Source organism: Corythoichthys intestinalis, chromosome 8, assembly GCF_030265065.1.
Source record: "Corythoichthys intestinalis isolate RoL2023-P3 chromosome 8, ASM3026506v1, whole genome shotgun sequence".
NCBI classification, from domain to species: domain Eukaryota; kingdom Metazoa; phylum Chordata; class Actinopteri; order Syngnathiformes; family Syngnathidae; genus Corythoichthys; species Corythoichthys intestinalis.
The window spans coordinates 51,840,821-51,858,905 of NC_080402.1; the positions used below are offsets into that span (position 1 = coordinate 51,840,821).

The following is an 18,085-nucleotide window of genomic DNA, read 5'->3' on the forward strand; positions in this document are numbered from 1 at the left end:
AATCAATGTTGGGGAATGATGAAGTTTTGGGTTGACATTGCTACACAGCAAAGATTTGTAATTTCCTAAATTTCACATATTTTTAGACATAATTTCATAACATTGAATAAGATCTTTAGGTATTGATTAACAGAATTTTAATAGCCAAATGGTCTTTTTAAGGTATAGCTTTCTGGATGTATAATAACATGCGGTTTCTGTAATTAGACCATAATCAGGATTTGTCTTCTTAGCTTTTTAAATGTTGCTGCTTAAATGTATAGCAGTGTAGCTGCCTGTTGGTGGTTTAAGTGCTGGAGAAAACTTCAGGGCATGTCGAAAGGCAAGCCAGGCAGTTGCTTGGTGTCCCGGGCAATAAAGAGGCCCCTGAAGGCTGCCAAAATGTATGCCAGAGAAATGACAAGAATTGGCCATTTGAAATGATACCGCAGTATCAAACTCCCACTGTGGGGCTCCACCCCATTTGCCATAGCAACCTGCACTTGTATGGACTCCACATATTTCGTTAAAAGTGAAACTTAAATGTGTAATTTTATTTGTTATTTATATTATTCAATATTTTTTCTATTAAAATACCAACCATTTTTTGTTATCCATTGTTTACATATTTATTGTGCATTGATTGTGCACCAAACACATTTTTTTTGTGGCTTGCACAGGTGGTATGGGGGCTCGAGGGATTTTTTTGCCCAGAGCCCCAAGAGACCATAGCAGCGCCACTGAGTGTGGTAAGGGGTACCGTCAACTATGCTAGTGCGAATACAGGCCGTTTTCTAGTGCAATAGTCTGATTTTTCATTTACATAAGCCAGATAACAAATGGCAATAAATATCACTTGCTTTACTGAATGTGCGGCAATCAAGCAATGACAAAAACATTATTACAAGTTCATTGTTGGCCACTAGCCCGTCTGCTCTGTTCTGCTTTCATCACTCTCTACAGGGGGATTGTTTTAATAGCGTACATCTATATTTACAACCGTTGCAATCTGCCTAAAACAACTATTAAATAAATTTACCATCCACTCAGTGTTTCAGTTATGGTCATCCATGCTCTTTTTGTGTGCTACCCTTATGGAAAAAACATGTTTGTATCGATGATGACCAGAGGTGGGTAGTAACGCTTTACATTTACTCCGTTATATTTACTTGAGTAAATTTTTTAGAAAAATGTACTTATTAGAGTAGTTTTACCACACAATATTTTTACTTGATTTGTGAAGAAGAAACACTACTCTGCTACAACTAGAGTTGTTATTTTTAGAAATAATAATTTGTTATCGACTGCAATCTGGCCTCTGCCTCTTACTAATCCCAGTAGAGATTTGCGTACGTCACCCTCTAGTGGTTGGGTGCCACTCCTGGAGTGTTTGCACACCTATAGCAGCCCAGCGTCAGTCAATGTAAACAGTAACGTCAGCTGCTGTTGGTGTGTGCTGCGGGTGGCGACGTCTTTGGACAGCTTTTTTATGGGGGGGGAAAAAGCCACCTGCTGAGCCAGAAGAGGACCAAGTCCATTCTGCATAATATGTGGCTAAAAGCTAGTATATGAGGCAACAAAAGCGAATGCACAGAGAGTGTCATACCTTGTGGAGAACTGTATTGCTAAAGCCCAAAAAACTTTTACTGATTGGAGAAGAACTCCTTATGCTGGCGATCTAGGATATTTGCCTTCGTTTTAGGAGAGGCCGCTGTTAATAAAGGTTGATTCAGCGTATGGTGAGTTACATTTTCCCTGCACTTAATGTTTTTTTAAGCCACGTCGTGTTATTTTACTGTCATTTTCTGCCACATATTGCTGGTCCGTGAAACAAAGGCCCATATTACACGGGTCCATGGTGCAAAAAGGGGACCACTGGGCTAAAGTACAGTATGATAATAACGGTTCATATAGATAAAGTTGTGCTGAGATAAAAAAAACAAACAAAAAAAACAAAACAAACATGAGCAGTTACTAACAATGCTCCTCATTACTTGAGTACTCTTTTCAACAAACATTTTTACTTGTACTTGAGTAAATTTTTGGATGTGTACTTTTACTTGAGTATTATTTAGAAGTAACACTACTCTTACTTGAGTAAAATGTTTGGCTACTCTACCCACCTCTGACCTAAACCTCTACATAAACATTGGAGAACATTTGAATATATTGACTTTATTTTAGAAGATCGACCATTTGTTTTTATCTGTAGCCACATAGAACTTCCGCTGCAGCTTGTGCTGCACTGAATACATTTTTCTTGCGGCGTTTGGCAAGAATAGAAGCAACTTGTATCTCTTGCAAATGCCTCGAGAGTTCTGCAACAGACGCACGACGAATGCATTTGGTGCAATCACCACATTGATAATAATGATTACGTATTTGATCCGGTGTGTCGCAAGTATTCTGTGTCTGGTGAAATTTAGTCTTTTTTGTTTTCTGTACGCTAAATGTCAACGTTTTCCTGTTCACCATTTATCAACATAGAGTCACTCATATTTTGCTATCTGGGACTTCTCTAAAGTTACACAAGTTTACATAAAACACAGGAAAAAAAAACTATGGAATTGTACTAAACTAAACCTACAACTCCCATTGTGTACCATAAACCATTTGTACTTACAAAAACTAGATTACATTTTGATTTTCATGTTGAGATCGAGGGAAAAAAACCTGATACTGTAACTATCAATTCAAACAATGACAGGAAAAAACATCAATCCGCATAATCCTACAAAAAATCCAACTATTAAATTGGACCACAACAATAAAAATAATTTATTCTAAATATTTAAATTAACATTCAAATATGATTCAACACTTCAAGCAGTAGCATAGTAGAAAGCAGGAGGGTGTGTGTGTGGACCGTGCGAACCATTGTCAGCATTTACCAGAAAATGACAGCTGGCAAATACAATAGCAGCAAAGCCTTGAGCCCATTTCATCTACAAAATAACATATAAACATACAAAACAGCGGCTTAATAGTGTATTATGGGCTGTATCCCTGGAATACGTTTTATTTCATTGGTTGTTATTAGAGTACAGAGAGGATTTAAGGACAATAAATTCACATATCACACTATCAGAATGAACAAAATACTGATTAGCAGGATGGATTGATGGCTGGGTGATTTGATAACAAGGGCATAGGTTTGGTCTCAACATTGGTAGGGACGATATAACAGCATAACCTGCATGTATGCTTTTTGCCAAAAAGACCAAGATTGGGTGAACGGGGTCAGGGCAATATGAACCTAATTAATTGATAGGCTAAATGATCAATGCAAAAAAAAAAAAACTATTGATTTAAACTTTCATATGTATTGGTTCATGTGATATGCCTTTCGATTCAAACATTTGTTTGAAAAAAACTACTGAAGATTTTTGAAAAACTTCCAGATTAAATGTCTGGATTTCATTAGCAAATTTAAATTGCAATATTTGAAAATAGGTTAGGGCTTACCCTAAACCCCAACCAAACCCTAACTTTAGATAAACAAATTAAATATAACTACATAAAAACTCTTAGTTAGGGTTAACAAAAATAAATTCCTTTAGATAAAAATACGACAGCTTTTTTCCACAAGCACAGCCAAATTCGACAAAAAATGAAAGCTCCTTTAGGTTGCTTTAAGTGCCTGTGACACCATAAAAAAATCTTAAGTAGCATTATTATTGGAAGGAAAATCATATTTTGAGACAAATCGACTTCATACAACAAATTGGCAAAGCGCAGATGAGGAGAAAAGTCTTTTAATCAACCGTTTAGCCCCGCCTGTCATTATCGCTCTCTGGCGCCTCCATCTGGGTGATGACGTCGGCGAAGTAATGCTTTCAGAATTCAGCCCAATGGAGAAGGAAGCATTTTTCAGCTATTCTGGTTCAAGTGTGGTTCTTTCAAGTGATATTGTCGATCCAGAGGCAGCCTGTGGCATACAGCCATACATGTTTGAGTCGTATTTGGAGGAGGAAGATTCAGAACGACAAATAACGGGGCTGATGACTACAGCATACTGTAAAATGTCATTGTTTTCATTCTCCAATATTTTTACATGAGGACTCGTTAAATAGGGCGGATTGATATAATTGAGGAACAGAAAAGGGGGTTAGGTTTTATTAAGCAAATGCTTCATCCTACTCCTTTTTGGACACAATGAATAAATTCTGATCTTATTATTATCATCATTATTATTGTCGCTGTTATCTCAAGAATATCATTGGTTTTGTATTATTTTTTCGTTTTTTTGTTTATCATCTTTATTTTCTCATGTCCAAAATAAAGCATTATTCATTCATGTGCAAAACGGAATATGAAATATTGAAAATGCATTTATTCGGTACGACAGGGCTAAATTACTGCATAATGGTCAAAACGTCCGACTTCTTATACCTCCCGAATGGTATTTTATGCCACCGGAGTTAGTGCGGCTCTTGTCATTTCCCTGCCTTGGCTTCAGGAGACGTAGGAAAGAGTGCAAAGCAGGAGGCATGAATGCTAGGCGACATGCTTACCCGCACCGAGCGTCTTTTCCGCGTCTTTTACTCGGTCTTCGAAAACGACAAGTTAAACAAAACTACCCCGACTCATGTCACAAACGGCGGCGGGGTTGATTGTCTTTACCAATCGGTCAGCCGGCGGCGGCGACCAAGTTTTGGCTCGAAGTTATGGCTCGTCGTTCTGCTGCGGGCCCAGCAGGCAGGCAGTGCTCGTCACTGGGGACGCAAAGGGGAATAAACGCCGAAAATCGCGCATTCTCGGTGGACAAACCGACTGACGTCGAAGTGAGTGGCTGCCCGAGCCCAAGCTATGCATAGTGCTCTCCCGGTGGGCACAGGAAGAGGACCGAGGGGGGTGAAAGTCTGGACACAATTGAACCGGAGACGAGAGCGGGGGGCTTCCCGAGCATGGACGCTAATTGGCTGGCGACCATGGTGTGTGACAAGCCGCCGGTCGTCGGCCGTCTGGGTGGACAGGGAGTATTGTCACCCACAAAACACAAGCCACCTCCTTATTAAAGTTTGCCATGATCCCAGTATTACATAACATAAATCACGTAGCTTACGCACTTAGGGGCGGTTTACATGGTGACTTTCCGAGAATACGAAAAATTTCAAATTTGCATTTGCGTCTCCATTTGAACAATGTCGCAATTCCGCATGAGAACGAGTTTTCATGCCAGGCCCTAGGGGGCAGTGCAGATTTACAGAGCGACATAGATGCACTTTGACCCCACTAAGCTCCCTCAGCCCGGAAAAAAATATGCCCGCCCACTTGAAGCAATGTCATTTTTCTTTTGTTCAAAAGGCACAAAAATTGAAACGTTCAACATATTTAATTTAAAAATATTATTAAAACAGTAAATTAAAGCCGACATTCCGCCATATTTGCTGTTTTAATGTTTAGTAGCACGGCTGCGCACGCCCAATGTGACGTGTACGAGTGCTGACATTAACGGCGCGGTCTCGCGCCGCAGGAGCCTTTTATATGCATGCCGAGGAAGCCCCCCTCTACCCCCCGCTATCGGATTAATCCACTTTGGAGGCAGGATTCAGAATTTTTCGTCTTCACCTTCCGTCTTCGCCGACACCATATGCACGCGAGGCGAGTCCGCTACTCAGTCATTGCGTCTTTGTGTCGCAGAGTCGCCATGTAAACTGCCCCTTAGTCATCTGTCCAATGGTTCCTTGGTTGTCGTACTTCTTTTGCCCATCGAACAAGGATCTTTTGGGAATCCAAAAAGCCTCACACCATTCTCCCTGGTGTATCAACAAAAGCCTGCAGCACATTGGGCTGGCTTGATGCTAAAAATAATTGAATTTATCTGCAGTCCTTCTGCTTACTGTAGTGATGGCTGTATTGTGAAAATGATTAGTCCGCTGATGTCACATTCGCATTCTTCCTCAATCTGGAAGTCATTAAATTTTCATGGCGCGGGATTCAAAAAATGGAATACATATATCGATCACTTCCACACACATCCAAGCGGTTGATTTCATTCAGGAGCATAAAATACCGTGTGTAATATGAAATAAACATGTTTTTTGTGTCACAGGCACTTTAAGACCAAATAAATAATATAAAAATGAAAATTGGGGAGAAAGAGGTAAACCTCGGTTCACTACATTTCTCACAGTTTAATCAACATCAACAGTAGGAAACACATACAGGAGGACACTTCTCTCTAAGCAGCTTCCTACTCGAGTTTTGCAGGTTAGCAAATTCACAGCTTAATGCTATGCTAACTCTGATGCAGGTCGGACTTTCAGTAGCAAAATTAGTAGTGTTCCCCACCTCCACAACAGGTCTTTTTACATTACTTACGGTGGCTGCTGCTGGCTGAAAAAAACTAACCTAATATCCCTCCTCTTCGAAGGGGGCGGCATGTTGTTGACATGCATTTCTGTCGGGGCAGTGAGTGTGTGTGTGTGTGTGTGTGTGGGGGGCGGGGGCTTAAATAATCAGCCAATCAAACGTGTGTTTGAGGGGAACAAAATGGACTGGCACATTCAGCAAGTGAAATGTAAGTGAACATAGTGAAAATAACTCAGTAATGGTAGGGTCAATTCTATCCTTACAACATATGGGAAAACTAAATTACCTAGATAACTGAAGTCATTTTACAATGCAAATAAGGTTGCCTAAAAGTTGGTGGGGACAATTTAAGCTTCCTGAAAAGTTATGTCCCTACCGTCCCTATGCAAACCTACGCACTTGTTTGATAAGGATAAATCTCAATGAAAGTGGAAGAGGTATCATTCAAATATTTCAAGTGGGCTTTTAAACACCTTTCTGGGTGGGAACTCTATTTCTATAAAGGCTGTTTGCTGCTGGTGAAAAAGAATAAATGTTCATACATTAGGGTAACTTTGTGAATTTACAAAAATAATTACCTTTTTGTGTGCTTTTCTCTCCGCTGAGTGAAAATGTGACCAATCAGTGTCACACAAGAGTATTTTTGGTCACTTTCCTTCTACGGTAGTAGATACATCCGCTTGTAACAAATTCTGGTTAAGGCAGCTGTGTCATAACTGTACTGTCTTCTGATACCATGGCAACAATCCCCTGAATTCACGTGTTCTTACAGAGCTATTTTTGAGGAGCTGTGAAAGTCAGGATTACTCACAGTGCATCAGGCATGTGTTATGACTCCAGTTTGGGAAACTAGTCTATATATCTACAAGAAAATAAAAATAAATAACAAATACTGGCCCTGAGAATCCACTCCCTGTTATATTTCTATGACGTGAGAGCTGCTGATTGTTTAAACCCTCTACCTTTAATCATCTCTAAGAAATGGGGCATTTCCATAAAGATGCCAATTTGAGTGTGACACACATTGTAGAGCAAGCAGTTAGCTAGCTAGCACAACAACATACCTATCACCAACATTTGAAGAATAACTACTATAGAGTTACAGTAGATCAATAAATACAGGTAGCGTTACATACTACCTACAGTCAGCACCGTTTTGAAACACATCAGTCACTGATTACCACCACGATGACAAAGATTCATCATTTCATTACGGCATTGCTAGGACCTGACTTGTGTATTTCTAAACAGAGTTCAGCAATACCTACAGGCAGATACAAGTTGTGAGATACTGAGATGACTTATACGCTGTGCCTGTGCTTGTTTTCTGGCGAAACAGACATTCGTTACATATCTGATTGACAGAGTTCTGTGCTGCATCCTGAAAGAATTATTGAGACATTCAGCCCAGATGACACTGGATTGAACCACAGTCCTTGTGTTGTAGAAGTATGGCTCGACAAATGAAATCTTTGATGAAATCATTTTAGTGGTTCCCCTCTTGTAAGGTCTTCAGTGTGTTCAAGGAGACACAGTATTCATTTCAGTTCAAGTACTGCCTCTTTGTGAAACTATATAGGAGCAGTATTGTACAGGACCTGAAATCTGTTTGTTAAGATTCACACTCAACTGTATTTGATGATCATAGTATCACGACGTTCCCTTTAAAACTTAATCGGTGGGATTTTGCTTTTTCATTACATGTGCTCTTTATGTACTTCGGTAGGTTTTGATAATATCTTTAATCTGCCTTCTGCAGATGGGACAGCAGGCGTTGGACATTTTCTTGATCTTCAGCCCACAGCTATAGCAAAGACACATGTGTCCACAGGCATATATGACTGTGTCCACCGCATTCTCATAACAGATCGAGCACTCATCGGACCGAAGCCCGCGACCTGATGGGAACGTAGGAGACTTAGGCAGGCTGACTGGAGAATTCTGTGTTGTTCCTGAAGAAAAGCATAAATATGTAAAAACACACTTAGCTCAATTTTGAACACACACAAAGCAGTGGAGGGCCAAAGAAGCTCATGCCTTTGTTTCTTTCTACGACAGAATCAAGTCCACACGCACTATTTCATGACAGGGTCTTTGCAGGTTTTAAAAAGCCAAATTTAAGAGTTTATTTTTATGACAAGATTGAATATAGTTTTAAGACCTATTTCACGTTGATACAAGGAAAAAACAAAACGTACAAAAAGACTTGAAGGAAAATGACCGGGCTGCACATGTAGTTTCGCTTTGTTACCGTGTCCTTAAAAAAGAAAAACATTTAAAAGCGAGACTGGAGTTCTTGCAAGTTGTAAACAAAAGTAACACCACTATTTTAGACATTTTAAGGCCTTTAATTCTAATGATTGGATTTAAGACTTTTTTTTAACTTTTAAGACTCCGCAGATACGCTGCATGATGAATTTGATCAAATCCCGAAAAAAGCTGTTTCCCTGCTTCGGTGGCAGCTGTATGATTGGACCTACCCCCTGCTGAGCTGCAGTAAGCTGCAGAGCACATGCCCCCGTTGAGGATGGGATCTGAAATGCCGCTGCCCAGGCCACTTGGAGAGTGCGGTGATGAGGAGGGCGAACTGGGGATCGACCCGGCCCGTGTTTCTCCAACATGAGTGGAGCCTAAAGGAGATGAAAGTACATAGATATTACAGTCCCAGACGAAAGTCTTGTCCCATAAGGAGAGCTTGACTTAAAAATGGCATATAACTTTATTTCTAATCATTTAATTCTTGCAATGAATGGTTAATTTTAATGTCAAGGGCCTTCCCACTGATAACTGGGTGCAACATGAAACTGTCAAAAAGTAGTAAGACGTTAAGAGCTTCGTAAAGCCCATGACATCTGGTTTTGCAAAATAGTAAATGGACAGTACTTATACAGCACATTTATCTACATGGTTACCATGCCCAAAGCACTTTACATCAACACACATTTACCAGTTCACACATTCACACACCAATGGTGCTGCTGCCATGCAAGGTGCTACCAACCCATTGGAAGCAAATTAGGGTTCAGTGCACTTTGACAGTGGGATGTCGTGGCCAGGAATCGAACCACTGACCCATCGGTCCAAGGACAACTCCAGCTACCAACTGCACCACAGCCGCCCTCACTTTGCAAGGACGAAAGTCTTGTCGCATACAAAAATAAAGTATAATTTCTACCATAAATTAGTTTGAAAACACAAATACACTACAATAAGATCAGTCAAGGTGTCTTGGGGGGATTAATATCATGTTTGACTCATATGAACTTGGAGGACTGCATCCATGTGTCTTGGAAATGAAACGTATTGATTAAGTTGTTTGAAATGGCAAAGAAAGCAGTCTTGCAGGGCACCCAGAGTTCATCAAGCTTCTTTGGTTTTATCTTCAAAATCTCCTCCTTCATCTTACCCCAGACATGCTCAATAATGTTCATGTCTGGTGACCAGTGTTGTTAATCTTACTTTAAAAAAGTAATTAATTACAGTTACAAATTACTTCTCCCAAAAAGTAATTGTGTTAGTACCTCAGTTACCTGAATGTAGGAGTAATTAGTTACTTGGGAAAGTAACTGGTGACAATTTTCATGTTTTTATTTTTTTTTCCTAAAAGAAAAAAACAAACAAAAAAACACCCTTAGGTCACACTATGTGAGGTTAAAAGGTTTTTGGGACAATTGGCCCTCGCCCAATTCTTTACTCTAATTTACCCTTTACCCTGAATCAACCGTTAAAAGTTGTTAAAACTGCTCCCATTATTGCATTAGATCCCTTTCTGTCTACTTTTGACATGTGGAAGTTTTAAAACTGTTTCATCATTAAAGATCGATTCAAGTCAAGATTTTGCTGATTTAGGAGTATTTTAGATAAAAAGTTACTTAGGTTCACTAGGAAGGTTTTCTACAACAGAGCCTTCCTAAGAAGTCTACTGCTTTAAGATGGCGGCTCTTTACTAACTCATCTAGTTCCTATACTGTACATGTTGCTAATGCCGCCGTGTCTGTCATTTCGCATCTAGTTCTATGTATACTGTATGTGAGCTCTACCATGTCTACCATATCTACCATATCATGTCGACGTAGTTTGTAGGCTATCGGCTACAGTCCGGTATTATCGGAGCCACCTAGCATCACGTTTGCTCGGTGTCACAACCTTTTTGCCTCCTCCCCACTCCTGCTCTGCTCTGTCATCTCCATGAGTCTGTCTCCTTCAGACTTTTTTCGCGTCATTCAACCAAAACAGTAACGCACGCCTTTCCATCCTCAGTAATGGTAACGGCGTTGCCATGATGAGAAAAGTAATTAATTAGATCCTCACTACTGAAAAAAATAATGCCGTTAGTAACGCCGTTATATTGTAACGCCGTTATTAACAACACTGCTGGTGACTGGGTTGGTCAGTCCTGGAGCACCTTTGATGTAGAGGCTGAAGTACGAGAGGGAGCACCAGCCTGCTGATGAATTTGCCTTTCTTGTGGTTAGGAATGTAATTGGCAGCAATAATTTCTTGATACTTCAGGCTGTTTATGTTGCCGTCCCTTCTACAGATCTTTCGAAACTTGTGTCAAGGTCGTAGAACTTATTTTCTAAATTCTGTCTCAGAAAACTGTTCATTTCCTGGTAAAACAACGAAAGACATTGTGTCATCTTCCTTCCATTTCAGCCTACGTGCTGACCAGTTGCTTTTGGCAAAATGTATGATGTAATACAAAGGAAATCCTTAGTGACTCAGGTAGAAAAACTGATCTCTATCCCTTCCAACGTGTCAAAATTGTCCTTGAGCATAACAAAACAAACCTTGAGTAACCCAGACAGATCATTAAAGCAGTCTCACTTGTGTCAATGGAAGAATGACAGCAATAATCTGAAGCGACAAGAGACCAGTGAAGGTCAAAAAGCAATAGACTGTGTAGAAAAAAAGACGGCTCAGAAAAAACAATCCCTTCTTTACACAGCCACTGATTAAGAAGTAATATGTCCACAAAGAAATGATATAAGTGCCCGAAATATTGTTTTTTCAGAGTAGCCATGGGAATAGGAATATACTATCCTAATACAGTATAGGACTCAACCAGGAAAAGACGTGCTGGTTACCGGTTTCAAGGTATACCGTGGTATGAAAACTTCAAGGTTTCCAAACAGCAAACATTTTCCGTCCTACCGTCCCTTCGGTATTAGCATTTTTTTTAAGTCCCAAAAATGCATGGAGAAATCCTTCGCTTGCAGCTGCAAGGCTCAAGACTCCCCCACTGGTTGTTGCTGAGTGTTACTGAGTTAGCTGTGTTACACAATGGCTGGAGGAGGTGAAACTCCTGAACTTTTTCCACCATCGAAGAAAAAGAAATCGCTTTTATGAGAATACTGGCTACAGAAAAGTTACAGATGGCTGCGGCTAAGAGGAGGATGGCAAACAGACATGTAAAACATGTTTGCGGAGGGTGGCTGCTGAGGAGGCAAAACCTCCAATACACTTATTTTAACTTAACATTATACGTATTATACGTATTTTTTCAACCCGGACATCTCAATAACACATTTTTAAGCTGTAATTGCGATACTGTGAAACTGTGATATTTTTGCTTAGGGTTATCGTACCATCAAACTCTCATACCGGCACATGCCTAATTATGACCAATCTTATGGAGCGACATTTAAAATCAGAAATTTTTGCCTCTCCTAACCTGAAATTTCTTTAACAAGAGGCAATAGTTTCCCGTTTAAACATGTCGTAACCTGAAAATAACGATTGTAGAGACGTTTGTACGTAGGGGTACCGCTGTGTATGTTAATTTTATGTGCAGTGAGGCACTAATTAGTGCAAGAAAGATGCTTATACAAGAAGGTAATGTAGCTGAACCTCAAGGTGTCAACATACAGGTTTAACTGTTATAACTATCAAACCGGTTCCTTACAAAAAAAATGCCAACATTTATCAAATGTACCTGCCTGGAGCATTTTTTTCCTGCCCAATCTGGCAACTCTGATTGGGGGTTTCGATGAGTGTATTGTCATTTTGTAAAAAAAAAGACAACAGCTGAGCATGTTGTTAAGAAAAATAAAAGGTCGTGATATTCGTTGGGCTGAGTTTTGATTCAGCTGTACTACCTGAGAGTACTGCATCACAGTTTCTATGACGTCCCTAACCCAGGCCTCACCACATCAGTCTAGCGTGTGTCGTCGCTTGGGAGAAGTTACTCTCACAGTGTAGTTGCTGTAATGCTTTACCCGTCCTCTTTCTGTTCTGTTGACTAGTACAGGATCCAAATGAGATGTTGTGCTTCTACTAAAGGCTCGGAAGGAGAGCTTGTTCTGTTTAAAGTAGCTTCCAACAGTCAAGGAAGTGCCCCTGTGACTTTTCTTCTTAAGAATGAGAAAGAGGATCTGAGTTCATCATCAGCACTGTTCATTGAGGAAGTCATCTGTTTGTGGACCAGTCCTCCATTACTACTGCAGGAAAAATGTAAGGTCGTTCAAAAGTTGAAGGTGGAATACAAGAAATACCAGAGAGTGATGGAAAACCATGCCGGGGGAGGGAAGCACAGGAAAAGAAAGAAGCAGAGTACAGTAACTACTGTCTAGGTCTTTTCGACATCGCCGAAGGGAACGTGATGTCCCACATTATAATTCAAGACAGAGACTTTCTGAAGAATCAACGCGGTGCCCGGATGATGTTCCTTGGTGGCTCTTATAAGGAACACGAGGTGAGGATCAAAGCAAAAGACAAGAAACTAAAGGACATCAAGGGGCGTCGCTGTAAGTCGAAGAGTGAAATCAACAGACTATAGCTGCACACTGTACCGGCAGTGAGTTGTGTGTAATGGTGTCTGCTTATGTAGGTGATATGAAATGAAAAGGTATCAAAAGGGCAATCGCCCCTGTCGCAGCATGCTAGGAGCTTTCGCCTAGGAGCAGCAAACTCGACTGTGCTCAGCTGGCAGTGCATGCAACTTCGTCCTTCAGTAGATACCTGGTAGGGAATTGCTATCACATACCTGGTTATCGTGAGGCATGGCAACGCGTGTATGAACAAATCTGGAATTTCCGTCAGTTAATGTCTGTATGAAATGGAATTGATTTAGCACTTAGCCACTAAGAAAAGAAAAAAAATCCCCATAGAAGGGCTCAACAGTCCACTCATGCTCAAATTAAATATGATTTCTACTTACCCAGAATTCTCAGCTGAGAGACTGCACCATGTAAACCAAAGAACATCCAGAGTGGGCGCGAGTTGTCCACACATACTTGCATGCCAACATTGGTGCCATTGTGGCTTAAGATGATCTCCCCTTCTTGGTTGACCAAGAAGCCTAGGATGTCACTGGTTTGTAGAGGCGTGGGCACACGACACACGGCCCAAAACTCCTTTCTGTCCACTAGGGCTTCTGGATTATATGGCAGGTCACTGGGGCGCAGTACAGCCGGGTCACATGATGTCACGCCATAAGACAGGGAGCCTGCGCGAGCTGGACTGGACTTGGTGACTTTGATAAACACACACTCTCCAGTTTGCAGGGGGCGGTTGGTAAAGACCAATGTGCGCTCCTCACGTGAATGCTCTGATCTCGCCACAGTCTGTTCATCTAGAGTCTTAATATGAGTTCCGTGCAACTGGTGGAAGTGGAGATCACTCTCTAGGATGGACGGCAACAAGGATGATTGTTGTGAGTTGAGGGAGTTTTGCGGGATGGGACAGGTAGAGGGGGCTGAGGCCAGGTGGAGGGTGTGATGTTGTGAATGATTATGGGAGTTGCCAAGGTCCTCCTGCTGACGGTTGAGGTCACACAGGCTCACGGAGAGACGAGAGTCGTCTGCTTCACGGTGGAGAGAGGAGGAGCGCACTGTTGTGAAAGAGCGTGGGCGCAGGCAGTCCGGGGGAACAATCTCACTGTCTGAAAAGAAATTTAAAAAAAAAAGTTCAATAAATGACATCCTTGTACTTTTTTTGTTCAGCAATTAACACTATGTTTAACTAAATCTGAGATGAGAAATGTAATGCAATGACATTAGTTTGAGAAGTTGTTATGAAATTAGTTTAAATTTGTGTGCTGGGCAGTGTTGTTAATAACGGCGTTACTAACGGCGTTATTTTCTTCATTAGTGTAGTAGTAATCTAATTAATTCTTTTTAATAATTAATTACTTAATTAATTGCTTTTCTCATCTTTGCAACGCCTTTACCATTACTGAGGCGGGAAAGGCGTGCGTTACTATGTTGGTTCACTGACGCGAGAAAAGTGAGAAAGACGGACTCACGGATACGAGAGAGCAGAGCAGGAGTGGGGAGGAGGCAAGGGAGGGTGACGCCGTTGCAAACGCGATGCTACTGTGCTAGGTGGCTTCAATAATACCTGACTGTAGCCGATAGCCTACAAACTACGCCCACATGATGCTTCGGTAGATATCACATATATACAGAACTAGATGCAAATGACAGACACGGCTGCATTAGCAACATGTATAATAAAGAACTAGATGCGTTAGTAAACAGCCACTATCTTAAAGCAGTAAACCTCTCAGGAAGGCTATGTTGTAGAGAACCTTCCTAGCCAACCTAAGTAACTTTTTATCTAAAATGCTCCTAAATCAGCAAAATCTTGAGTTAAATCTATCTTTAAATGATGAAATTGTTTTAAAACTTACACATGTCAAAAGTAGACAGAAGGGAACTAATGCTGTAACGGGAGCAATTTTAACAACTTTAACGGCTGATTCACAACATTAAATGACTTCCACACATAGCAAAGGTTACTATCTAGTTATCGCAATATCCGCAATACCCCTGTGTCTAGTTAAATTTAGAGTAAAGAATTGGGTTAGGGCCAATTGTCTCAAAAAACCCTTTAAAACTTGTGTGACTTGTTTTTTTTTAAAATTTTTTTTTAATTTTTGAGAAAAAAAAACATAAAAATTATCACCAGTTACTTTGCCAAGAAACTAATTACTCTTACATTCAGTTAACTGAGTTACTACCGCAATTACTTTTTGGGACAAGTAATTTGTAACTGTAATTAATTACTTTTTTAAAGTAATATTAACAACACTGGTGCTGGGATATACAATCCAATATGTTATATACATGTTGGCTGTTTGTTTGTTTGTTTTTTTAAGACTTGGTTTCCTCTTTTTCGGTTTCCACCAAAAGTTGTCATTTTGTTGCATTCCTAATAAAATGTTTCGCAACTGAGTTTAGCTGTGGAAAGTGTAAATGTACAGTAGAGTACATCCATGCATTCGTGCTATATAAGTATAACACCAACACCAACCAACACCATACAGCCGTCAAAATAACAAAGGCTAAATGGTCTGGCTGAGAACATATGCGCACACATCCGGCAGTACTCCAGCACTGATAGAGTTGCTCATCCTACTAGAACGTGACATGATATCTCAAAATAACAACTGTGTAGTGTCGTCCTCTACCTCCTTCCCAGTGTGGGAGTTAAAATTAGCCTAGCATAAAAAGGGAGAGAGAAAACCAGGCAAGATTTGTTTAGGGGTCACCTCCTCTTCCCCTAAAAAGAAGGTCAAGGATAGGAGGGTGTAGGTCCTCTTTAATTGAGGCAAGAAAAGACGACAGGAGACCCGAGTCTGTCTCTGGAGTATCTCTCAGTACTGGTCATGTCTGGGTGCCTCTATCTGACCTGAACCTAAGAGTCCAACTTCAGATAAAGCTCTTGGCTTCAATTACCAGGGTTGTGAAGGCAGGCCACTTGCCTGTAAAATGATGAAACTGCTTTTTCAGCCTTGCCTGTTTTCCGCAATATGTAAATGAAATAAAAGTAAAATCAGAATAAATATATTGAACATTCATTGAATATATATATATATATATATATATATATATATATATATATATATATATATATATATATATATACTGGACTGTCTCAGGAAATTAGAATACACAATATTCTAATTTCCTGAGGAAATTAGAATATTGTGTATTCTAATTTCCTGAGACAGTCCTGTATATATACACAGGACTGTCTCAAAAAATTAGAATATTGTGTATTCTAATTTCCTGAGACAGTATATTTGGTGTTTTCATGCCCAAAGAGCTACAGTGAACACAGACGAAGGTTAGAAATTATGATTATATCAATCGTCTTGAATACAATTGAACCACAGGATTAAGTATTCGGGTAACAGTTGTAATTTCTTAATAGTATATGCCATACTTAAGTGAACCCTCTTCATTTTGTTTTGTTAGAGAAACAGGAAACATTCATGTGCTAATATTTAAACATCACAAAACACTTGAAAATATCTGCATGTGTTTTGTTCTTTTGTCGCTTCACCAGCTGCTGCCCATGATGGGAGATGCACCTGCTTTTTAACTGATATATTGGCTACTTTTACATTCACCACTCGAAGGCCTTGTTCAAACTGGCAGCCAAAATCAATTTTTTAGCCCATCCAGATTGAAACTGGATGGCTGTTCTGTAGTCAGAACAATCAAAAAGCACAAAAATCTGATTTTTGCGAGACTGATTTGAAACTAGTTTCATATACAGAGGTGGGTAGTAATGTGTTATACGTACTCCGTTACAGTTACTAGAGTAACCTTTTGAGAAAAATGTACTTCTTAGAGTAGTTTTACCACACAATACTTTTTATTTTTACTTGAGTAGATTTGTGAATAAGAAACAATACTCTTACACAGCTACTTTGGGCTACACTAGAGTTGTTACATATTTCCTTTTCTACATAGTGACTAGATTTTTGCCAGAATGCCGACAGTGGCTGTCTCATGCTGCATTCGAGGAAGGTGGGAACTCGGACGTACCCCTCTCAGATGGTACCAGTTGCGACCTCAAAGCGTTCATAGCTCCAAGCAAAGATGGCTGATCGCAACAAGTTTTTTATTTTGGCCATTGAAAGCAGTATATCCTCGTGCAAAGGCAGTAAAAATCATCTTGTTACATGAAGCTGAATTGAATAACTAAATTTAATAATAGCTACAGAGGAATATATTTTTTATAATCGTGTAATTTATATTTTACCATTGACGGTCTGCTTTTCAACAGGCAGCACCATTTTGTCAAGTGATGTGAGGCAATGAAGTCGGGGTACTTTTTTTTTTTTTTCCCCCCGATTTCGCAACGAGGATCTCCCAGTTCGAGTGGCGATCCAATTATATTTTACCTGGTCGGTGGTTGTAAAACTCTTATTTCCCATCTTCCTGGAATGCAGCATCATTTTCACCAATGAGACGTTACAACAATAACCACATGACTCCATTATAACAATCAGAGGTAACAATGTTTTTTCTCCACTAAAGGGCTCTCATGCTCTTTGGACGGATGATTTGTCATAGTATTGTTCTGGTCTGAATTAGATGATTTCAGTGTCATCTTTTGGGCATAATATGGTCATGTAATAGGTTATAGTACAATATAATACTAACTGTTCATGTAGATGAAGTTGTGCTGAATAAAAATATATACCATTAATTTTTAAAAAGTCTGACATTGTAAGCGTTTACTCACAATGTTACTGATTACTTGAGTGTTCTTTTCAACAAATACGTTTTTACTTGTACTTGAGTAATTTTTTTGATAACTACTATTCTTTAGTATTATTTAGAAGTAATGCTACTCTTACTTGAGTATAACGTTTGGCTACTCTACTCAACTTTGTTCATATCCGATATTGACAACGTGCTTCTCAATCTGACCAGCTCAAATGGGTTTCGACTTTCTGTGACGTGACTCTACACGACGGAAAACTCAATGCGGCAGAGATGCATTAAGAATTATAACGACATTCTTGGGGACAAGCCCAGCGTTCGCCCACGGC

The 18,085-nt window shown here is 40.0% G+C and overlaps 1 protein-coding gene across 2 annotated transcripts in view; it reads right to left on the bottom strand.

The window, feature by feature from the left end:
• Window positions 1–18,085, bottom strand: part of neurl1aa (neuralized E3 ubiquitin protein ligase 1Aa) — a 44,690-nt gene continuing 26,605 nt past the window's right edge. For both annotated transcript variants that reach the window (XM_057843358.1, XM_057843357.1), the window contains exons 4-6: window positions 13,454–14,176; window positions 8,775–8,924; window positions 1–8,246 (exon numbers count right to left, since the gene is read on the bottom strand). In XM_057843358.1, the coding sequence (XP_057699341.1) occupies window positions 8,005–8,246; window positions 8,775–8,924; window positions 13,454–14,176 (1,115 nt within the window). In that variant the 3' untranslated portion in view covers window positions 1–8,004. The remainder of the gene's footprint in view (window positions 8,247–8,774; window positions 8,925–13,453; window positions 14,177–18,085) is intronic.